The following is a 25,262-nucleotide window of genomic DNA, read 5'->3' on the forward strand; positions in this document are numbered from 1 at the left end:
ACATAAGAAGTTTCATATTTGGGACATTTACACTGGCAACAATGCCGGAAAACATGGAAAATCACATGCATGTGCCCAAATACACATGCACACACAAGACACACACGTACAATGTACACACATTCAAGAACACACACACATACATGCATACATGACCACATGTACATTGATTGCCCTTTGTGCAGGTCTCAGGAGGCCTTTCTCCCAGCCCCTGTCTTGTTCACTAGGATTTGGGCACAGGGACATGGTATTGGTCCTCCATCCTGGGATGTCCCAGGAGAACACAGCAGAGCCACCTCCTGTTTATTCCTTCCCTGTTGCCTGTCACCTCAACCCTTTTGTCTCATATGAGTCATCCCTATGTGTGACTCCTGGTCACGGGAGGCACACTGGTTCTGCAGTCACTGCAACCAGAGCTGTGCACAATGACATGAGTGTTTGTCCTGACCCATCCACAGAAGGCAGCATGGGGACCTGGGGCCAGGTGAGGACAGACAGGCTCAGAACTGGGCCGGTGTCCCTGAAGGGAAGGGAGGCTATGGCAGAGAAAGCAGGGACAGCTCACACTGCTCCCTCTGGCTCAGTACAGAGAGGCAAAGGGGGATTCTTAGATGACAACATAGCGGATTTGGTTGGGGGCTAGGTCTCTCCCCACTGAGGCAAAGCTCTTCTGACTGGGAGGAAGGCTGCTTGGGGATCTCAGCAATGAGACTGGGCCCAACCTGCTCATGGCTGTGTCCACAGTCCTCCTGGGGGTGGGGAGAGTGTGACACAGATAAAGGTTTTTGTCTCATTTCCTCGTACTTTTGTGTCACTGAGCAAGACCACTGTCTCACACCTGACAGTAATAGTCAGCTTTCTCCTCGGGTTGGGCCCTGCTGATGGTCAGGGTGGCTGTTTTTTCCAAGTTGGAGCCTGAGAATCGGTCCGGGAGTCCTGAGGGCCGACAGTTGCTCTAATAGATGACCTGCACAGGGGCCTGGCCGGGCGTCTGCTGGTACCAGTGAACAACTTTACTTCCAATGTTGTTTCCCCCACAGTAGATCTTGGCCATCTGTCCCAGGGCCACTGACACTGAGGATGGCTGGGTCAGCTCATAGGAGGCCACAGAGCCTGCAAGAGAGGAAGGACAGATGAGCTGTAGACTGGAGGATCCCTTCCCTGGGGACCCCACCAGCCCATACCTAAGCAGGCTACAAGGATTATCTAGGCTTCAGTCTCAGCCCCACAATCCCAAGGGTCTGGTTGAACAAGTTAGGACCTCCCCTCTGCCCCTTTGTACTCGCAGGTTCTGCCATTCTGGTTACCAAAGAGCCAGTGAACAAATGTGGTGTCAGTCCTACAGCTTGTCATCCCGCAGCAGGGTCATGATTATCCTGGCCCATAGGCAGCACTGTACTGAGCTCAGAGTCAGGTCAGGGCTTCTCAGATCTCTGGCCTGGGGGTGGGTTGCAGCACCTGTGCAGAGAGCTAGGAGGCCAAGGAGAAGAAGGGTCCAGGTTATGGTGGAAGTGCCCTGAATCTGGGCAAGTTCCTCCCAAGCCTCTCTTTTCCCCTTGCCAGAGAGAGCTGCTGGGCATGCAAATCAGCTAGACCAGTGGTTCTCAACCTTTCTAATGCCGTGACCCCGCAATACAGTTCCTCATGTTGCGGTGACCCCAAACCAAAAAATAATTTTGGTGGCTACTTCATAACTGTAATTTTGCTACAGTTATGATTCGGAATGTAAATACCTGATATGCATTATGTATTTTCTGATGGCTTTAGGCAATCCCGCTGGGGTTGTGACCCACAGGTTGAGACCTGCTAAGCTAGACTCAGGAGCTGCCTGAGGAGTTCCATGGTTTCTGTGCAGGCTCCTGGCATGCTTGGAGGGGAGGGTTGTGTACTGCAGAGGTCCCCCTGCCTCTTATCAACACTTTCTAGTTAATTCTCTGGTGCCACAGTGTGGGACTGACGTTTACATCACAGATAATTTTAGAGTCCCCCCTGGGCTGGCCGGGACACAGCAGAGCTCAGAGGTGAAGTCTGCCTGCACGTTCTGAACTCATTACAGAATGGTAATTGCAGGGGTGAACATGTGAGCCTGAGGTCAGTGCAGTGTCCACCCCAGTCACAGCCTGTGAGCATCAGGCCTGAATAAATTCCCCCATGCTAATGGCTCATGGAGATTTAGGAGTCTTTGCATTGAAGTAAGTTCTTGTTCTTGGTGGGAGCTCCTTGGGAAGATCACAGATGCTGTGCATCAGTGTCCCCTGTGTGCACTAGTACCAAGGACAGATGTAATGCTTGAAAAATGTTTGAGAGTTTCAGCACAAAAGTGGTGTGTGTGTAGAGTAATGAAGTACCTAGAACAATGCAGGAAAGTAGGCAAATTCTACAAGACCCACACCTGAAAGAATCAGAGTGTCACATCAGTGTCAAAGGGGATACTGTTGAAACCCTACATTTTTCCTACAGGTGTGAATTGGGGCTAATAATCCCCCTGCCTGTCAGGATTCCTCCTGCTCAGACCCTCCCAGTCTCCAGGGGGTTTTGCCATGTGGTCTCTACTGCCCCCTAGTGGCTACTCCACACAGGCTGCTGAAGGTGCAGGTGTGTCCTTTGTCCAGGCATTGATTCTGAAAATACTGCTCTGGTGGTTAACTCCCGGATGCAGGGACTGCTGGTTCATGGAGAACAACTACTGTTTTCTACATGACTGTGCCTGTTTCAAGACCAGGCACCAGAGTTTCACATGACCCATGAAAATATGAACAGATCCATTTGGAGAAGGTGAGTGGGCCCACCTGAAGCATCTGTGTACATATCTTCGGGTGTCATATTTTTGATCTTTGCCTGGGGGACACAGAACCCATTGATGAACTTCAACTGGTTCTGGCTGCTGGTGCTGGTTCAACATAGGACAGTGGATGACACTGCTCCAAAGACAGAGACAGGAGAACACTCACCCAACAAACATTAGTTCAGACCTACTTTGTCTGGCAGACGTTCCATCTCAGGAGATCAGTGTGAGCTAGACATCATCCTTGTGTCAGAGTCTCTATCGTGTAGATCAGAGCAGAGAGAACACACTTGCATTGGTGACTCTATAGTCCCCCATCCTCTTCTTGGGTCTTGCCTTCTGTATTCATTTAACAGCTAGATGGTTGCTCTCATCAGGACCCTCTTGGCTATTATTGACCTTGTTTCCCAGCATTGGCCCATGGTGTGTCAGTCACCTGGGCTTCTTCTGAGGAAATTTTGCTGTGGTGAAGGGAAAAAACACACTATATTTATGCAGTACCTTCCCTCTTGTGCCTGGCTGTGATAGCTGGAGCAGCAGCAGCCATCCTGAGGTCTGTCTGTGACATGAATGAAAGTAAAGCCTCCATAGTGGGGATTGTAGGACAGGAAGTGAGACAAGGTTGGAGCTCTTGGAATTGCTGAGTATCTAGATAGAGAAAGGCCATCAGATTCCAGTCTTATTGTTGAAGGTGAAAAAGACTCCTGTTTATTCATGACTCTAATGGCCATGTGTGTATTTTACATTAAAAAATACTAACAAATGATGGATATAATGAGCACAACTCAATCCATCAGTCAATGATAATAGTTATTTTGTAAAAATAGTGCAGCTGTTGGCGATCGGCAGAGATTGAATTAAAAATGATAGGCAGGCACTTTGTGGAGAGAGTTATAGGGAGCCTCTCTGGACATGACCCTGGAGCTGCCATCAGGAGAGGAGGATAGAAGGGTCCAGAAAGTGAGTTTGGGGACAGCAGAGGCAGTGCCCTGTGGGGAGGGTCTGGCTTGTCTGAGGATGAAAGACAGTGAACAGCTGAGGTGTTTATGGAGAACAGCTGTTCCTCCCCATGTGATGTAAATCTACAATGTGAAGGGATGTGGTACCAGGATTTGATGTCACACTGAATACACACGCCTGGGCCCATAGTTAGAGGAACTGAAAGAGGTTCCAGGAAATGGTGGAGCCCTTGCTCTGTGACCACCACCCTCTGTAAACAAGCAGAGCCAGCGGATGACCACGAGGACTGTCATATGCGGGGGGGGGGGGGGGGGGGGGGGCGGGCGGTGTGCTGCTCTCCTTTCATTTGCACAGAAATTCACACAGAAATGTCTCTTGTGATTCAGGGAATTCTGACAACACATAACTCTGCTCCTTAATTATGAACTTGTGAGTGAATGTCACATTGGATCTGAACTAGTTTTGAATGAGAGATGATATTTCACTTTATCATAACATCTTCCACCTCTCACCCTTTGTGGTGACATCATATCTTTGCTTTGACATACATTATAAACCTCAACCTACATTGTTATTATGTTTTAGACCTAAATAGTGATACACTTGTAAAATTTAAAATAAACTATTTCTCTATTTATCCATGTTGTTATGATATCTGACTGATATTTCTTTGTGTCGATTCCCATTTCTCTCTGTCTCAGGCTGTCCTTCGTCTTTTATTTCTTATGCTGAGGGTCTGCAGGTGATCAATTCTCCAAATTCTTGTATGTCTGACAGTGTTTTACTTTGTTTTTCTTTTTTTCTAAAGATATTTCTACTGGGCAAAGACTTGAGTTGAGGTTTTGTTTTTGCTTTTAGTCTATTAAGACATGTTATTCTTTCTCCTTGTTTGTGGTGTTTCCAAGGAGAGCTCAGATCTGACCCCTCTGGTTCTTCCTCTTTGTTTTTTTTTATTATTAAATTTAATGCAGTCACATTGATAAATCAGGGTACATATGTTGAGAGAAAATATCTCTAGATTATTTTGACATTTGATTGTGCTGTATACCCCTCCCGCAAAGTTAAATTGTCTTCTCTCACCTTCTATCTGGTTTTCTTTGTGCCCCTCTCCTCCCCTAACCCCTCTCTCCTTCTTCACCCCATCCCCCATCCCCCAACCCCCCACCCCTGTTGCCATCACATTCTTGTTCATGTCTCTGAGTCTCATTTTTATGTCCCTTCTATGTATGGATTCATCTCAGTTTCTTTTTCTGATTTACTTATTTCACTCCGTATAATGTTGTCAAGGTCCATCCATGTTATTGTAAATGATCCGATGTCATCATTTCTTATGGCTGAGTAGTATTCCATAGTATATATGTACCAAAGCTTTTTAATCCACTCGTCCTCTGACGGACACTTGGGCTGTTTCCAGATCTTCGCTATTGTGAACAATGCTGCCACAAACATGCGGGTGCATTTCTCCTTTTTGAGCCGTTCTATGGTGTCCTTGGGGTATATTCCTAAAAGTGGGATAGCTGGGTCAAAAGGCAGTTCGATTTTCAGTTTTTTGAGGAATCTCCATACTGTTTTCCACAGTGGCTGCACCAGTCTGCATTCCCACCAGCAGTGCAGGAGGGTTCCCTTTTCTCCACATCCTCGCCAGCACTATTCTGTGTTGTTTTGTTGATAAGCGCCATTCTGACTGGTGTAAGGTGATATCTCATTGTGATTTTAATTTGCATTTCTCTAATGATTAGTGATGTTGAGCATTTTTCATATGCCTATTGGCCATCTGTATGTCCTCTTTGGAGAAGTGTCTATTCATCTCTTTTGCCCATTTTTGGATTGGGTTGTTTGTCTTCCTGGTGTTGAGTTTTACAAGTTCTTTATAAATTTTGGTTATTAACCCCTTATCAGACGTATTGTCAAATATGTTCTCCCATTGTGTAGTTTGTCTTTTTATTCTGTTCTTGTTGTCTTTAGCTGTGCAAAAGCTTTTTAGTTTGATATAGTCCCATTTGTTTATCCTGTCTTTTATTTCACTTCCCCGTGGAGATAAATCAGCAAATATATTGCTGCGAGAGATGTTGGAGAGCTTACTGCCTATGTTTTCTTCTAAGATGCTTATGGTTTCACGGCCTACATTCAAGTCTTTTATCCATTTTGAGTTTATTTTTGTGAGTGGTGTAAGCTGGTGATCTAGTTTCATTTTTTTGCAGGTAGCTGTCCAATTTTCCCAACACCATTTGTTGAAGAGGCTGTCTTTACTCCATTGTATTTCCTTACCTCCTTTGTCAAATATCAGTTGTCCATAGAACTGTGGGTTTATTTCTGGGTTCTCTGTTCTGTTCCATTGATCTATATGCCTGTTCTTATGCCAGTACCAGGCTGTTTTGAGTACAATGGCCTTGTAGTATAACTTGATATCAGGAAGTGTGATACCTCCCACTTTATTCTTCTTTTTTAAGATTGCTGAAGCTATTCGTGTCCTTTTTTGGTTCCATATAAATTTTTGGAATATGTGTTCTATATCTTTGAAGTATGTCATTGGTATTTTAATTGGTATTGCATTGAATTTATAAATTGCTTTGGGTAATATAGACATTTTAATGATGTTTATTCTTCCTAACCATGAGCACGGTATATGCTTCCACTTGTTTGTATCTTCCTTGATTTCTTTTATCAATGTTTTGTAATTTTCCGAGTACAAGTCTTTAGTCTCCTTGGTTAAGTTTACTCCTAGGTACTTTATTTTTTTGGTTGTAATAGTGAAGGGGATTGTTTCCTTAATTTCTCTTTCTGACTGTTCATTGTTGGTGTATAAAAATGCTTCTGATTTCTGAGTATTGATTTTATATCTAGCCACTTTGCTGTATTTATTTATCAGGTCTAGTAGTTTTTTGACTGAGACTTTAGGGTTTTCTATATACAATATCATATCATCTGCAAATAATGATAGTTTTACTTCTTCTTTTCCAACTTGAATGCCTTTTATTTCTTCTTCTTGTCTGATTGCTGTGGCTAGGAATTCCAGGACTATGTTAAATAAGAGTGGTGAAAGGGGGCACCCCTGCCTTGTTCCTGATCTTAAGGGTATTGCTTTTAATTTTTGCCCATTGAGTATGATGTTGGCTGTGGGTGTCTCATAGATGGCTTTTATCATGTTGAGGTATGTTCCCTGTATTCCCACTTTGCTGAGAGTTTTGATCATGAATGGGTGCTGGATTTTATCAAATGCTTTTTCTGCATCTATTGAAATTATCATATGGTTTTTCTCCTTCCATTTGTTTATGTGATGAATCACATTGATTGATTTACGAATATTGTACCAGCCTTGCCTCCCCAGAATAAATCCCACTTGATCATGGTGTATGATTTTTTCCATATATTGTTGGATCCGGTTTGCTAATATTTTGTTGAGGATTTTAGCATCTATATTCATCAGAGATATTGGCCTATAATTTTCTTTCTTTGTGTAGTCTTTGCCTGGTTTTGGAATCAGAATTATGCTCGCCTCATAAAAGGAGCTTGGAAGTCTTCCTTCCTCTTGAATTTTTTGAAATAGTTTGAGAAGGATAGGAGTTAGTTCTTCTTTGAATATTTGGTAGAATTTTGTTGTGAAGCCATCGGGCTCCGGACTTTTCTTTGTTGGGAGTTTTTTGATAACTGTTTCGATCTCCTTTGGTGTAATTGGTCTGTTTAAGTTTTCAGATTCTTCCAGATTTATTTTTGGAAGATTGTATGTTTCAAGGAATTTGTCCATTTCATCTAGGTTGTCTAGTTTTTTGGCATACAGTTCTTCATAGTATTTTCTTACAATATTTTGTATTTCTGTTGTGTCAGTTGTTATTTCTCCTCTCTCATTTCTAATTTTATTTATTTGAGTCCTCTCTCTCTTTTTCTTGGTGAGTCTACTTAAAGGTGCATCAATCTTGTTTACCTTTTCAAAGACCCAGCTCCTAGTTTCATTGATCCTCTGTATTGTTTCTTTAGCCTCTATGTCATTTATTTCTGCTCTGATCTTTATTATTTCCTTCCTTCTACTACATTTGGGCTTTACTTGCTGTTCTTTTTCTAATTCTTTTAGATGCAGGGTTAAGTTGTTTATTTGAGCTTTTTATAGCTTCTGAAAGTGTGCCTGTAGTGCTATGAACTTCCCTCTCAGCACTGCTTTCGCTGTGTCCCATAAATTTTGAGTTGTTGTATGCTCATTGTTATTTGTTTCTAGGAATTTTTTTATTTCTTCTTTGATCTCATTCTTAATCCATTCATTATTTAACACCCTGCTATTTAGTTTCCATGTGTTTGAGAATTTTTGAGCTTTTCTGCTGTGATTTATTTCTAGTTTCATGCCGTTGTGATCAGAGAAAGTGCTTGATATGATTTCAGTCTTCTTAAATTTGTTGAGAGCACTTTTGTGCCCTAACATGTGGTCTATCCTAGAGAATGTACCATGAGCACTTGAAAAGAATGTATATTCTGCTTCTTTAGGGTGAAAGGTTCTGAAGATATCTATTAAATCGAGTTGATCTAGTGTGTCCCATAAGTCTGCTGTTTCTTTGTTAATTTTCTTTCTTGAGGATGTATCTAGTGATGTTAGTGGGGTATCGAAATCCCCTACTATTCTAGTTTTGCTGTTGATCTCGCCCTTTAAATCCATCAAAGTCTGTTTTATATATTTGGGTGCTCCTATATTAGGTGCATAGATATTTATAATAGTTATATCTTCCTGTTGGATTACTCCCTTTATCATTATGTAGTGGCCTTCTTTATCTCTTACTATATCCTTTGTTTTAAAGTCCAATTTGTCTGATATAAGTATTGCTACCCCAGCTTTTTTTTCATTTCCTTTTGCATGAAACGTTTTTTTCCATCCTTTTACCTTCAATTTGTGTGTGTCTTTTGTTCTAAGGTGTGTCTCTTGTAGACAACATATGTATGGGTCCTGTTTTCTTATCCACGCAGCTACCCTATGTCTTTTGATTGGATCATTTAATCCATTTACATTTAAGGTTATTATTGATATGTAGTTGTTTATTGCCATTTTCTTCTTTAAAGCTGTATTCGGTTTTTTTTTTTTTTTCTGTATTCTTTTCCCACTTTATCTGTTTACACCAGGCCCCTTAATATTTCCTGCAGCATTGGTTTGGTTGTAATGAATTCCTTGAGTTGTTTTTTGTCTGGGAAGCTTTTTATTTCTCCTTCGATTTTAAACGATATCCTTGCTGGATAAAGTAGTCTTGGTTGTAGGTTCTTGTTCTGCATTACTTTGAATATTTCTTGCCATTCCCTTCTGGCCTCAAGTGTTTCTGTTGAGAAGTCAGATGTCATCCTTATGGGGGCTCCTTTGTAGGTGATAACTTTTTTTTCTCTTGCAGCTTTTAATATTTTCTCTTTATCGCTTAGCTTTGGTATTTTAATTATGATGTGTCTTGGTGTAGGTTTCTTTGGGTTTCTCTTTAATGGAGTCCTCTGTGCTTCTTGAATTTGTGAGAGTTTCTCTTGCATTAATTTAGGGAAGTTTTCAGCTATGATATGATTGAACAAAGTCTCTATTCCTTGTTCTTTCTCTTCTTCTTCAGGAACCCCTATGATGTGGATGTTATTTCTCTTCATGTTGTCACAGAGCTCTCTAAGGATTTCCTCTGACTTTTTGAGTCTCTTTTCTCTTTTCTTCTCTGCTTTCATACCTTCATTCCAGTTGTCTTCTAACTCGCTGATTCGATCCTCTGCTCTATCTATCCTGTTTTTAATTTCTTCCATTGTGATCTTTATTTCTGATATTGTATTTGTCATCTCCAACTGATTCTTTTTTATACTTGCTATTTCTTTATTTAGGTTTTCAAACTGCCCCTCCATTGTTGTTCTAAGATCCCTAAGCATCCTTACAATCATTATTTTGAACTCCACATCTGGAAGTTTGATTATTTCCATATCACTCAGTTCATCTCTCGAAGGTGTCTCTTGTGGTTTCATTTGGATTGCACTCCTTTGTCTTCTCATCTTCTTTTTTTTTTATTTGTAGAGTTGGTTGAGTCTAGGCTTGGTGTTGTCTGCCTCCAGTTTTCAGTTGTGTTATTTTTAGGTCTTCGTGGGTTGGTATCAGCTATTATTTGTAATCCACTTTCGAATTTGGGCAGCTTTGAAGTCTTGATTTGTTTGTTTTCTTAACAGGTGATAGTCTTGTTAACTGATCTCAGCAGGGGGCTTCCTTGAAACTGTATCCAGGAATGCTGTGGGTGTAACCTGAGACGCTGAAGGTCTCTTCCACCAACTAATCTCACTGGGGGCAGGGTTTTTCCTCAGCTTCAGTAGGGGGAGGTGTATCTCAGATCTCCATGGAGACCTGAGTTACTGCCCCTCCTCCCCACTTCTTGTTTTCAGCTGTGTCTTGTTGTGCTGATTGGAGCTGGATAGATGTCCGGAGATCTCTGATCCGGAAGCACTTCAGCTCTGTTTTGTGAAAGGTTCAGTCCCTCCCCCAGCTATGGCCGCCTCCAGCACGAATGAGTCAGCTTTTTTATTTCGTTTCTTGCATACCTTAGCCCCTCACAGTCTGCCCCTCTCCCTGTCTTTTCCACTTGGGAGATAAGCTGGTCTTTTCAACCCACCTTGTTCCCTGGTCACCAGGTAAGTGGCTGTGAGCAGTAGTTTCTGCTCTTTTTCCTCTGTGAAATCCTCTCTGGGCTCTCAGCCTCACCCCCCTCCTTCCGTTCCTGTAAGCAGAGGAGATTCAGGCACTCCTTACCAGGATTATTGTGGCTTCCTCTTTGCTCCTTGGTTTTTTAGAGCTGTTCTTGCAGTTCAGTGTTGGTTTTTCATGCTGATTTTTTCTAAATTGATTTGTATTCCAGTTTGGTGTTGAGAGCTGGGCGTCTGTGCATCCGCCTACTCCGCTGCCATCTTCTCTCGCCCCTGGTTCTTCCTCTTTGTTGAATGTGTTTCATCACTCTGATGCTTTTGTAATTTTCTCTTCAACACTGGTTTTAATGAATTTGATTATAGGCTCTGGCCGGTTGGCTCAATGGTAGAGCATCGACCGGACATGCGGAAGTCCCGGGTTTGATTCCAGGCCAGGGCACACAGGAGAGGCACCCATCTGCTTCTCCACCCCTCTCCCTCTCCTTCCTCTCTGTCTCTCTCTTCCCCTACCGCAGCTGAGGCTCCATTGGAGCAAAGATGGCCCGGGCGCTGGAGATGGCTCCTTGGCCTCTGCCCCAGGCGCTAGAGTGGCTCTGTTCACGACAGAGCGACACCCCAGATGGCCAGAGCATCGCCCCCTGGTGGGCGTGCTGGGTGGATCCCGGTTGGGCACATGCGGGAGTCTGTCTGACTGCCTCCCCATTTTCAGCTTCAGAAAAATACAAAAATAAAAATAAAAAAATAAAAAAATGAATTTGATTATGTTTTAACTGTGACCTGAGGAGTGAGAATCCTCTTCTGTCTGGAGTGTATTTTAAAGGGTCTATGAGGCTCCAAACCAGGAACCAGGGGGTTCGAGTGCCCACCTCCCCTTACACCCAAGATGACCCTGAGCATAAAACTTGTAGCCCCAAGGTCAGAGTGCACCTGGAGGTGGGAGGGAGAGTTGGAGGGTAATTGGTCAGGGCATCACTGGATATGCTATATAGGGGATCAACCCCTGAGATCCTTGCTGGACAATTGGGAAACCTGAAGTTCAAATGAAGCCGTCCTTGTGCCTGGATCCTGTGAGTGTCCAGGGGTGACATTGTGCGAGTCTGATACTTACAATGTGGTCATCGGCTCTCATAGCAATGAAGTGGACTTCCTGAAGTACAATCCCTGCACTGAGCCTTGTACACTGCTGATTCCCGGCTGGTCTCCCTCTGAGGCTCCACCTGGCCAGTCCATCCTCTGTCCTGGGGGTTCCTGGTTGTAACTCTGCTGCCCTCTGCTGGTGGGGAGAACTCAGACCAGGAACTTCTCTCCTGAAGGTCACCCCAGAGCACCTATAACCTGGAAGGGATTAGACCAGGGAGTCTAGCTCCCACCGTCTCTCTGCTGTGATCACCCTCCCCACCCTACCCAGTACAGAGAGGTGGTACATGTGGTGCTGGGAGTTGGGTTGGTGCAGTTCCCCTAACCATGTCCAAGGAGTGAAATGTCCTTTCTTGATTGTTTATTTTTATTAGAAGAACAGAGTGCAAGAGAAACTACAGGTTTCCCAAAAAATACAAACGTCTAGAGATTTGACACACTACCAGCAACTTTGTTTTTTCTGTGTTTCAGATCTAGAACTGCTGCCCTATTCTCCCCAATATGGGCAGTGATGTCATCATCTGTCACAGAGGAACTTCTGGCTCTAAAGGTCAGTTGAGCAGTCATAGCATCATCGTCATCATCACATCACCACAACTACCACCACCACCATCATCTTTATCATCATCATCATCACATTATCATCATTATCACATCATCAACATTATCATCATTACATCATCATCATCACATGATCATCATCACATCATCTTCATTATCACATCATCATCATCATATCACATCATCATCAATATCATATTAACACATCATCATCATCACATTATCCTCATTATCACATCATCACCATCATCATCATTACCACATTATTTTCATTACATCATCACCATTATCATCATCATCATTACACATCATCATCATCATTACATCATCATCACCATCACCATCATCATCACTATCACATCACATCATCATCATCATCATTATCATCATTACCACATCAGCAGCAACAGCATCATCATATCATCACCATCATCATCATCATTTTCATTATGTCATCATCATTATCACATCATCATTATCATGGTCACATCATGATCATCATCACAGTCATCATCATAACATTATCATCATTACATCATCATCATGTCATCATCATCATTACATCATCATCACCATCACCATCATTTTCAACATTAATATGATTTTCTTTTCATCATACACCTCTTGGGCTAAATAGGGTGAGATTTCTACACTAGCCTAAGCTGCTGTTTTGACAACCTAGAGTTTCCTGCTATTGGAGCCTGTCTACCACCCAGAAACATGGTCCTCATTGAGCCCCTGTCCTTGTATGCTTCAGGAAAGGACAAAAAATTTCAAGACCTGGGCCTATTCACTGAGACTCCCATTGAATTTCACATTAAGTGATAGGGCCCCTTTTTGGATATTGTACCATTTAATAGGGGAAAATTGAGCTTCCTGAAATATTTATTGGTTTTCTTCTTTCATAGAATGTAAAGTTCAGGCACAGAGAGATTAAGTCCCCAATACAACAAGGTATTTGTAAAGCAAGTTCAGGTGTGGAGCCAAGTCAGACCCTGGCTCTTTGTGACAGAGCTTAACAAGGACAGGAAGAAAGGATTATGAGGGCTGGGCTCAGAACCAGGGCTCATGTGCCCCTGGCTAATTCCCATCCCCATTAAGGCCTGGTTGTCATAAGGTGTCCCCTCCTTCTGCATATGAGGTGTTGGCAGTCTGTGCTCAGGTTAGAGTTGGAAAATCTATGGGGGTGGGGGAGCTGCTTTGCTGTGCAGGGGCCTGGCCTGAATCCTGCTGGCTCTCCCTGCAGTATCGTTAGGTCTTCCATCCCCTGACAAGTGTGAGTGACAGGTGTGTCATGGCCACTTTATTGGGGCAGCTGAGTCTCCAGAAGACCACAGGTCTGCAGGTTCGGGAGGCTGAGGGACTCACTCTCAGCTGTCCCATTCCTGCAGAATTTCTATGGCTTAGCTCAGGGTGATGGCCAGTTTCAGGGTTCTTCTCAGGCTGAGCCTGGGGACAGAACCTAGGAGGAAGCATATGTCTAAACAGTGAAGGGGGTTGCGGGAGAGGGTCCAAGTCATGGTGGGGACACCCCAGAGCTCTGTCTCTTGAGTCCACAGATGCACCTGTTGCTGGATTCTGGGCTAGGTTTATGGATCTGGTCCATGTGCTCTTGTGTTCACCTGTCATATCACATGGGTGGGGGATTGTCAGTCTATTTTGAAATATCTTAAAGGTTGTGGGGGAGAAGGGAGAGGTGAGAGGCATTTCTATAGCTGTTCCCCAGAAACATTTACTGTGAAAGTTTCTTTTCATTTTCTTAAATGTTAAATATATATATCAATAATATAAACTTTTCCATCTAATCATTTTTAACTACATAATTTATAATTCCATATCTATCTGTTCACTATAAATTTTTAATGTTTTGCCCTAGGGAGCAGAATTGGAGTGGAAAACTCATCCTAAACTTGGACTTGGATTTTTGGGTCTTTTATTTACTACTGTAGGTTTCTTATATGCTGCCCATGATTGCGTGTTGCTCTGAAATTCAATCTGACAATCTCTCTCTCTTTTTTTTTTTTTTTTTTTTTTGTATTTTTCTGAAGCTGGAAATGGGGAGAGACAGTCAGACAGACTCCCGCATGCGCCCGACCGGGATCCACCTGGCACGCCCACCAGGGACGACGCTCTGCCCACCAGGGGGCGATGCTCTGCCCCTACGGGGCGTCGCTCTGCCAAGGCCAGAGCCACTCCAGTGCCTGGGGCAGAGGCCAAGGAGCCATCCCCAGCGCCCGGGCCATCTTTGCTCCAATGGAGCTTCGCTGCGGAAGGGGAAGAGAGAGACAGAGAGGAAGGAGGGGGCGGGGTGGAGAAGCAAATGGGCGCTTCTCCTATGTGCCCTGGCCGGGAATTGAACCAGGGTCCCCTGCACACCAGGCCGACGTTCTACCTCTGAGTCAACCGGCCAGGGCAGACAATCTCTGTTTTTAATTGCAGTGTTTAGAGAGCTTGCTGACTGTAATTAGTAATATAGTTTAAATCTGTCATCTTGCTATATATTTATTAGTCCCTCTTTTCATCACTACTTTTTCCTTTTATCTCTCTGTTTAATTAATTGAGCATTTTTATGATTCTTTTTTATCTCTTTTTAATTATAATTCCAAGCTTTCTTATTGTGTGTAACTTCTCTAAGTCTACATTCAGCTGATGTGATATTACATTACACAGTGTAAGAGAACCTTCTCTTCTTATCTTTTAGCCTTTCTGCTGCCATTGTCATACATATTACCTTTGCCTGAGTTATAAATTCCAGTGTACGTTGTTGTCATATTTTGTTTTAGACAGTAAATTATCTCTTAAACACATGCATATTGAAAGGTCTTAATGTTTCCCTGCAGTCAGCGTTTCTGATTCTTTCATTCGTTGTTGTAGTTCCAGATTCTTTCTGGTATCATTTCACTCTGCCTGAGTTGTGTCGTTATTATTTCTTATTCTTTTTTTATTTATTAATTTTTGAGAGAGAGAGAAAGAAAGAAGTAGTGATTTCTTGTTCTGCTTACTTATGCATTCACTAGATTTGGATTATTTAATGTTCTTTCTGTTTCTTCTCTACATGTCCATTCAGACTGAATTTTTATGAAAGACTACAACTTTAACTTTTACTTAAATATCCAGGCTTCTGGCCCTGGCCGGTTGGCTCAGCGGTAGAGCGTCGGCCTAGCGTGCGGAGGACCCGGGTTCGATTCCCGGCCAGGGCACACAGGAGAAGCGCCCATTTGCTTCTCCACCCCTCTGCCACACTTTCTTCTCTGTCTCTCTCTTCCCCTCCCGCAGCCAAGGCTCCATTGGAGCAAAACATGGCCCGGGTGCTGGGGATGGCTCTGTGGCCTCTGCCTCAGGCGCTAGAGTGGCTCTGGTCGCAACATGGCGACGCCCCGGAGGGGCAGAGCATCGCCCCCTGGTGGGCAGAGCGTCGCCCCCTGGTGAGCATGCCGGATGGATCCGGTCGGGCGCATGCGGGAGTCTGTCTGACTGTCTCTCCCTGTTTCCAGCTTCAGAAAAGTGAAAAAAAAAAAAAAAAAATATCCAGGCTTCTGGTCTGTCCTACATTTTTCAGAATTCCCAGATCTATAATTACATGAGGCATTACTTCAAACCCATCTCTCTCTTTCTCTTCTCTGGAGAAGCATAACTAATAAACCTTATCAACTAAAACTCTTTGTTGTTAAATGGTTTTCTTTAAGATTTACTGTACTCACTTCCCAACTATCAAAGTTCATGTCCTAGTGATTTTATGTCATTTTACATAGCATACAAGGACATCGTAACATGCTCTTCTCTCCCTCCAGCTTCTGAGCTGTCGCTGTCACCTATTTCAATTTTACATTCAATTAAAATCACAACATACTATCAATACTTTTGCTTTGAACACTGGTCTCTGTTCTTCAGTCCCTAACTAATCGAAAGGTCTCTGTATTTACCCTGTAATTAGTGTAGCTGAGGTTTTGCATTTCTCTGTGCAGATTTATCCTCTATGTGTCATCATTTTATTCTTTCTGAGGGATGTTCTTCATTATTTCTGGGATGAACACCTGCTGGTGATCAAGTCAGTAAGTATCCACATCTCAGAAAAGGTTTTCTTTAACCTTCATTTCTAAAAAACATTTTCACTGGTGAAGAATTCAAGGTTCACAATTACTTTTAGTATGTAAAAATGACTCTCCACTCCGTATATGCCTGCATTGCTTTAGGGAAAACCTGCTCTTACTGTGATGCTTGTCCCTGTGCATGTGTGTGTCTCTCTGTTTGGCTGGTGAGAGGGTCTTTCATCACCAGCTTGCAGCCATTCTATTATGATGTGCACCGGAGCCGTGTTCGCATGTTTCCTGTGCCCAAGATTAGCTGAGCTCTTGGACATATCAGTTTTATTTTCACCAAATATAGAACATTTGTAGCTATCATGTCTCCAAACATATTTTCTATTCACCACCCCTTCCTCTACTCCATCTCTCAGGTACTCCCAGTTTCAGGTTGTGCACAGTTATCCTACAACTCACTGAGGCTCTCTTAAATTTCTTTCACTTTTTCTTTCCTGTGTTTCATTTTCAACAGTTTCAATTACCAGCCATCAAATTCACAAATCTCTTCTTTTGTAGATACTAATATGCTCTCAATGTCATTCAGTGTATTTTTAAACCTCATACCATGTATTATTCATCTCCAGAACTTTAATTTGCCTTTAAAAGTTATTCCATATGTGCTCCTAACATGTTCAATCATTCCTCTACATGCAACAACAAGTGAAATGTAGTCATAATCATTGTTTTTGTATCGTCTGCTGATACTCCCTCTGCACAATCTTCCTGGAGGGCTGGGCTGAGAGGGCAGCCTGGCTGGTATCTCAGATCTGGGGACCTTGGCCTGACCTGCTCGTGGCTTTGTCGACCATCCTTCCGGGACTGGAGGACAGGGTGATGTAGATGGTGGTGAGAGTTTGTATCTTATTTCCCCATCTGTCTGTGTCACTGTGAACTGACTGCTATGCCCTGACTGACAGTAATAGTCAGCCCCGTCCTTGGCCTGGGCCCTGCTGATAGTGTCCCCTGAGTCAGAGTCAGAGAATGGGTCCAGGATCCCTGAGGGCTGGTTGCTGCTACCATAAATGATGAACACAGGGGCCTGGCTGGGCTTCTGCTGGTATCAGTTAGCATCAGAGGTTTCTACATTCCCTCCCTGGGAGGGAGACTTCTCCAGAGACAGCTGTGTATGGAGAGGCAGAGGCAGGGAGGATGGCGGGTGCAGAGGGGAAGGACGGTCCCCAGCACAGGCTCACGCTGGCCCAGCCTCCTGTCACACTCTCAGCCACATTAGCTCCATCTGTGTCATGGGCAGGTTCTGTGACCTTTTTCAGGGGTTTCCTGAGTTTCTCAATAGCTCATCAAACCCAAGAGATTCCCCAAATGAGACAATGGCAGTAACGACTCTCCGTTTGAAGACTGTCAAGGCTACTGGCCATACAGGCATTTCTTTACCTTCTTTTTCCTTTAAATGTTATTGATTGATTTAAGAGAGAAGAGAGAGAGAGAAAGGCAATGGGGAGAAGATGCAGACATCAACTCAAAGTTACTTCTCATATGTGCTCAACCAGGCAAGCCTGCGGTTTCGAACCAGTGACCTAGTGCTCCAGGTCAACTCCCTACCTACTGTGCCACCAGGGGCCAGGCTATCCTTTTGTTGTTGTTGTTTTAAATAAGTATATTGGGGTACAAATAATATCACATAGTATGTGTGCTGTAAACTTTCACTTTCTGGTCTCAGAACAGAACCACCTGGCATCTCTGAAGCCAGGTCCACAGGGAAGAAACAGGCATCGGAAGGGACACTCCTTCACAGCATTCATTTGTTACCTTCACACAACAGAGCTGACTGTGATCTCACAGAGACACTGATCCTTTTGTAATTGTGACCATAATAAAAGTCCCTATTTGTGCCCCTTGTTCTCTGTGACCTGCAATGTGCGGTCATCACCTGACACAGCAAGGGATGATCTGTGTCTGCTCCCTGTCCATTCACTGTTGTCCCTAATACACATTGTCCCTCTGTCTGTCCATTGAGGCCACACTGACTTCCTTCCCTGTTATTAGCACCACAGGCCCCGGTGCACATGGATGAGTTCCGGTTCTCACTAGGGTTTGGAGTGAATTGCCCACAGTCCTCCTGACGCCCTCTCCTGCACTGAGAGTGGTGGAGGACCCACTGGAGGGACCCGCGGGAGCCTTGTTTGGGACAAAGTTACTGTAACCCTGCAGAGAACACTTTACTGGAGAGAGGAAGATGGAGATGACCCTATGACGCTGTGTCTCCAGCTGCCCTGGATGGCAGACGTCACTGCAGGTCTGAGCCTGAGGCCATCTCTCATCCTGCTCATTCTGCACCCTGTCACTCCCTCCCAAGAGACCAGCCCCCTCCTGCCCTCCCACCCCCTTGGGAGTCACACACACCACGGGCATCTCCCAGAGTTTCACCTCAGAATCAGTCACTGGGTCTAGCCCGACATGCTGGGGTCCAGCCCTCAAACTCCACATGACCCTGCTCAGGTCAGTGCCCAGCAATCAGATTAGTTGGTGAATACAGTTGCTCTATGCTGACTCAGTGGTGTGGGTATGTGTGAAAGGTGATAGTATTTCAGATTCCAGAAAAGCTAGGCAGAAAAATCAACCTGTCCACTACCCTGTTTCCTCTTAAAATGCATTTGAGATGGATCACCCACAGGGCTGAGACTCCAGTGAGAGGGGAGTTGAATATTTCTACTCCAAAGTTCCACCTTCCTTAGGCTGGTTGCTGTCTCAGTAAACAGGGTCCTGGCTTGTCCTTAAAAATGTTATGTGGGTCTTGGCCAGTTGCCTCAGTGGTAGAACGTCAGCCCAGCATGTGGATGTGCCGAGTTCAATTCCCAGTCAGGGCACACAGAAGAAGCAGTCATCTGTTTCTCCACCCCTCACCCTCACCGTTCTCTCTGTCTCTCTCTCTCTCCCTCTGAAAAGTGGAGCAGCCATTCCTCCCTAGAGACTTCTGAGTCACTGGACCCTATCGCCCCCTGATGGCTATAATTATGTATAGCAAGGGCAAGGATATCTCCCCCCTCTCCACCCATGAGGACATCTCATCCATCCGACCTGCTCTGCCCAATATGGAGTCCACAAGCCACACGCAGCTGTTGAGAATGAAATGTGGGTCATCCCTGTAAGATGTGCTGGTGGGTAGTTCTAAAATACCCACCAGATTTTTTATTTTTATTTTTTTTTTTAAGATTTTATTTATTCATTATAGAGAGGGGAGAGAGAGAGAAGGGGGAAGAGCAAGAAGCATCAACTCCCATATGTGCCTTGACCAGGCAAGCCCAGGGTTTTGAACTGGCGACCTCAGAGTTTCCAGGTTGACGCTTTATCCACTGCACCACCACAGGTTAGGCAATACCCACCAGATTTTTAAGATTTATTATAAAATTATGTCAAATAGATCAATATATTTATATTTAATTTATATTGAAATGCCATTTTCCACCTATCAATTTAAAGAAAATATATTATAAAAACTAATTCCACCAGTTTCATCTCATATTTTAAATGTGGCTGCAGGAACATTTGAAATTACACATGTGGTTCAAACTTTATTTCTGTTAAACAGGGCTGCACTGCAAATATCCAAATATCTGCCATTTACTTGTTTTTGAAAATACAGAGGAACTTTCTGGCCCCTTAGAAGGAAACAAAGTCTCAGTTATATTTTTTATTAAGTGAGAGGCAGGGAGGCAGGCAGACAGACTACCACATGTGCCCAGGATCCACTTACAAGACATGCCCAATCCCTCTACAGGGCGATGCTCTACCCATCTGGGGCCTCTGCTCCATTGCTCAGCAACTGACCTATTTTAACACCTGAGGGGTGGCCATAGAGCCAACTTCCTCAAACCTTTTTAGCCATAGCTGCAAAAGGGGGGAGGAAAGAAAGAGAAAGAGAAAGGGGAGGGATGGAGAAGCAGATGGTCTCTCCTGTGTGCCCTGGCCAGGAAATTGAACCTGAGACTTTCACAAACCAGGCCCACGCTCTACCACTGAGCAACCAGCCAGGGCCTCGTGTTTCAGTTTTGATAGCTCAATGCGAAGCCACAGAATGGTGGTGAAGATCAGGGACTCTATGGTGAGACACCTCTGTTTGCTGCTGGGTGGGTCACTTTCTAGTTCTGACCTCAGAAAGTGCTCAGCCTCCTGTGCCTCAGCTTCCCCACCTGTGAATCGAGGGATGATGAGAATGCTTGTCTCATACAGTATTTGTGATTAAGGAGTTTAAAAATATATAAAGTGCTGTGAACGGAGCTGATACTTATTAAGTACGTATGAATGTTATATCTTCCTCTTTCTATTTATATTCTTCTTATCCATATTTTTTTAAGAAAAGTATTTTTTCCATTGATTTGAGGGAGAAAGAGAGAGAGAAAAACATCAATTTTCCTTTCCACTTAGTTGTTCCATTAGGTAGTGTGCTCATTGATTGGTTTTCATTCGTGCCCCAGCAGGTGTAAATGTTCAAAGTCAGCATTTTGCTGGACCCTGAGCACAATCTGCCCCTAAAGACTGAATCTAACTGAGGCAAAGTTATAAATGAGACATGACATGTGCTGGGAGATTCAAAGAAGAAGTACGGGGTCTCATGAAATTACTCAAGAAAGCTCCTCACTCAGTCTTCATGTCAGGGATGGTCTTTCTGAGGATGGGATTTTATACAGGACCTTAGAGGGTAATGTGGGTTAGCCAGGTGGGATTGTGCCCTACAGAGGATGAGGGGAGGGAGCTGAGAGCAACCACTGGTGGAGAAGGGATTCCTGAGCAGCTGGGGGTATCTTTGATGCTCGATCACAGCTCTATCTGGGCTCCAACGTGGCTGTTTGCAGATGAATCCTGACAAGTAGCCATGGGAGCTCCCTCCCCAAGATCTGCCCCCTCAGGTCACAGGGCAGTCAGGACAACGTCATCTGTCCCCCATTACTTTCCCTGGTAATGGGAAGGGAGGACAGCACTGAAATCTGGACAGAGAGGTCCAGTCCCAGGTCGCAGTAGAAACAGCGGTAGAGGCAGGATCTCAAGGTGACACCCTGCTCTGTTCACACCTGGATTCTGTGAATTGGGACCCATTTATACCTGCATATGCAGGATTGTCACGTGGGTGTCTGAGCACACAGACCACAGGCAGGGACAGAGTTTGTTCCCTAGTGCCTCCATGAGCTGATGTTCAAAGATAGATTTTTGCCAAGTGGTAAGAAGGAGGAGGGGACCTCACTTCTCCAATCTTGGACTAGAAGGGCTTCCATGTCAGGAGACCTGACCACACACCAGGGGACAGGAGGAGAGTGGTCAGCCAGGATGGTTTGATACACTTCTCATCACTAAGAAACTGTGTCAGAGAACCTCTTCCCCATTCTCCATAATAATAACGAGCCTCAGGTCTACAGAAAGACAGAGAGGCTGTGTTTTCCCTGATATCTGTGGGGTTATATTGTTGACCTTCTATCTCAGCCATGGTAGCCTGTGGGCAGGTGCTGTTGGCATCAGAAAACATGATTATAGACCCCAATGTCACTGCTGCTCCAGCATGCTATTTGTCCACCTCTCCAGGGGTTGCATATGTTTGGGGGGGATTGTTAAGTCAAAACAGTTGGGGCCCCCAACCCTGATGGGAGGAAGAGATGAGAGCAGAAGTGAGTGCAGGGCAAAGACCGCAAGAAGCCTGGCTGGGAGCTACAGCAGGTCCCCTGTGTCACACAGGCGGTTCTTCCTATGGTGACTCTCCCCTGAGCTGTGAGCAGCAGTGAGCAGGAGAGAAGGCACTTCCAGGGGGGTCCTCTGAGGACCAGCAGACCCAGCTCCCCTGGGAGCCACCAGACCTGGAGATGGCAGGGCCTTGGGATGTTGGCACTAGGCCGTCACTGGCCTGACTCACACTCAGGGGAAGGTAATGACCTGAGGGAGGCGGGTCTCTGCCACAGTGGACCTTCCCAGTGAGGGCACAGCGTCACCAGCCAGGGGCTCCCAGCTGTGCTGGTGGGTGTGTCAACACTAGTTTGCTCCATTCAGGGTCCCAGGCTGCCCTGGAGCCTGGAGCTTTAGGAGCTCAGCTGAGCAGGAAAGTTATGGAGGGTAAACCTGAATGTTTTGCCAAAGAGTGGCCCTGTCACCATCACGTAGAATTCAAGGACTGTTACTCTGGACACAGGGTTCCATCAGTCTGTCTGTTTACTCAGGTCCTCTTCCCAGAAATGACACCGGGGCATAGACACAGCAGGACAGCTCGGTGCTGCCTGCCCGGAACCCCCTTCTGTCCCACCCTCAGCAGGGCTGCCTGAGGCTGGGAGGAGGGGCAGCTGGGAGACCTCAGCAATGGGACCTGGGCCCAACCTCCTCATGGCTGTGCCCACAGTCCTTCTCAGGGTCGAGGAGCGTGTGACACAGAAGAAGGTTTTTGTCTCACTTCCCTGTCTGCCTGTGTCACTGTGAGCATCATCACTGCTGTCCCACACCTGACAGTAATAGTCGGCCTCGTCCTCAGCCTGGGCCCCGCTGATGGTCAAGGTGGCCGTGTTCCCGGAGTTGGAGCCTGAGAACCGGTCCGGAATCCCTGAGGGCCGGTTGCTATCACTATAGATGACCAGCACAGGGGCCTGGCCGGGCTTCTGCTGGTACCAGTGAACAACTTCACTTCCAATGTTGTTTCCCCCACAGGTGATTGTGGCCGTCTGTCCCTTGGTCACTGACACTGAGGATGGCTGAGTCACCTCATAGGAGGCCACATAGCCTACAAGAGAAAAAGGACAGTTGTGCTTTAGAATGAAGTATCCCTTCCCAGGAGACCCCACCTGCCCACCCTGGAATGGGCTACAAGGATTCTCTGGGCCTCAGTCTCAGCCCCACAGTGCCATGGCTCTGGTTGTTCTATGAAGCCTCTGAACACATGAGGACCTCCTCTCTGCCCCTCTGTACTGACAGGTATGGCCCTTCAGGGTCCCACAAAGTCAGTGAGCACAGTGGGTACAGTCCCCACCCCCCAGCCCTCATCCTGCAGCAGGGTCATGAACATCCTGTCCCCACTAGCAGCGCCCTGCTGAGCTCAGTGTCAGATCCAAGCTTGTCCAGATCTCTGCGGTTGAAGGTAGTGGGATCCTGGGCCCCGCACCTGTGCAGAAAGCAAGGAGACCAAGGAGGAGAGGGGTCCAGGCCATGGTGGAGGTGCCCCGAGTCTGCTCCCTGAGGCCCAGGCTGGACAGGCTCCTCCCAGGCCTCTCTTATCTCCTTGCTGGAGAGAGCTGCTGGTATGCAAATCAGCCAGGGTCAGGGGCTGCCTGAGGAGCTCTGGTTTCTGAGAAGGGCTCAGTCCCTGGCATGCCGGGAGGGGAGGGGTGAGTCCTAGAAATGCCCACCCTCTGTCTAGCACTTTCTGGTGCCACAGTGTGGGGCTGACATTTCCATCTTAGATGGTTTTAGGGACTCTCGTGCGCTGGCCTGGTCACAGCAGAGCTCAGAGGTGAAGTCTGTCTGCATGTTCTGAACTCATTACAGAATGGTAACTGCAGAGGTGAGCATGTGAGCCTGAGGTCAGTGCAGTGTCCATCCTGGTTTAGTCTGTGAGCATCAGGCCTGAAGAAATTTCCACCATGTTAATGGCCCACGGAGATTTAGGAATCATCGCATTGATGTAAGTTTTTGTACTTCCTGAGAGCTTCTTGAGAAGCTCATAGATGTTGTGATTCAGTGTCCCCAGTGTGAGCTAGTGCCAGGGACAGAGGAAATGCTTGAAATATGTTTGAGAGTTTCAGAGTTTTAGCACAGAAAGGGTGGGCAGCTGGAGAGGAGTGAAGTACCTGGAACAATGCTGGATAATAGGTAAATTCTACAAGAACCACAGCTGACAGAGTCAGAATGTCACATCAGTGTCAAAGTTGATACTGTAGAAAACCTACATCTTTCCTACAGATGTGATGTCCTGATTAATAATCCCCCTGTCTGTCAGGATTCCTCCTGCCCTGCCTCTTCCAGTTCCCAGGAGGCTTTCCCAGGTGGTCTCTGCTGCCCCCTGGTGGCCACTCCATGCAGGCTGCTGGAGGTGCAGGTGTGTCCTCTGTCCAGGAGTTGATTCTGAAAGTATTGCTCTAGTGGTAACTCCCTGATGCAGGGACTGCATGTCCATGATAAGGAATTGCTGTTCTGTACATGACCGTGCCTGTCTCAAGACCAGGCACCAGAGTTTCAAATGACCCATGAAAATATGAACAGGTTTATCTGGAGAAGGAGGGTGTCAGGATCTGGGGCTTGGACTCACGCACACAGGACCCCAAACTGCCTTTACTGGTGCTGACTGCTGGTGCAGGGTCAACACAGGACAGGGACAACACCGTCCCAGAGCCAGGGACAGGAGAATTCTCACCCAACAAACATCGGTTCAGACCCACTCAATCTGGCAGACATTCCATCCTGGGAGATCAGTGTGAGCTAGACCCTGTCCCTGTCTCAGAGTTTCCATCGTGTGGGTCGGAGCACAGCAAACACATTCACATTGGTGACACTGCAGATTGTCACTACCACCCTTTCCCTGCGTCTGGTCTTCCATATTCATTTAACATCCAGATGATTGCTAGTCTCAGGTCCTTTTTTGCCAGGCTGACCTTGTGGCCCAGTGTTGCCCATGGGAGTGTCAGTCACCTGGGTTTCTTTCTGAGGAATATTTACTGTGTTGAAGATTTTAAAAAGAAACAGACTATATTTATGCAGTGCCTTCCCTCTTGAGCCTGGCTGTGATAGCTGGAGCTGCAGCAGCCATCCTGAAGTTGGTATATCTGCAACATGAATGAAAATAAATCCTCCATAGTAGAGATGTGGGACAGGAAGTGAGAGAAATATTTTTCTACCTGCTCCCAAACGTTCTGCTTCCTAAACTGCAGTTACATGCATATGAGGCTCCTTCCAGTAGTCCCACGGCTCACTGATAACTTCTGTTAATTTTTTCAGTCTTTTTCTGTCTGTAGTTTCCTCTGTTTTCTTTTTTTTTTTTTTATTCATTTTTAGAGAGGAGAGAGAGACAGAGACAGAGAGGGATAGAGAGGTGAGAGAGAAGGGGGAGGAGCTGAAAGCATCAACTCCCATAGGTGCCTTGACCAGGCAAGCACAGGGTTTCAATCCGGTGACCTCAGCATTTCCAGGTCAAC

At 45.4% G+C, this 25,262-nt stretch overlaps 3 gene segments (V, D, J or C); all 3 read right to left on the reverse strand.

Moving 5' to 3' along the window:
• Positions 1–25,262, reverse strand: part of LOC136325527 (immunoglobulin lambda variable 4-3-like) — a 735,727-nt gene that overhangs the window by 689,875 nt on the left and 20,590 nt on the right.
• LOC136325528 (Ig lambda-1 chain V regions MOPC 104E/RPC20/J558/S104-like) overlaps positions 1–25,262 on the reverse strand; it is an 896,106-nt gene that overhangs the window by 677,316 nt on the left and 193,528 nt on the right.
• On the reverse strand, positions 956–23,315 carry LOC136323998 (immunoglobulin lambda variable 3-9-like). The segment is given in 3 exon segments: positions 956–1,113; positions 22,535–22,858; positions 23,237–23,315. Coding segments are annotated over 3 exon segments (528 nt in total).

This window comes from Saccopteryx bilineata, chromosome 2 (assembly GCF_036850765.1).
Source record: "Saccopteryx bilineata isolate mSacBil1 chromosome 2, mSacBil1_pri_phased_curated, whole genome shotgun sequence".
Classification (NCBI taxonomy): Eukaryota; Metazoa; Chordata; class Mammalia; order Chiroptera; family Emballonuridae; genus Saccopteryx; species Saccopteryx bilineata.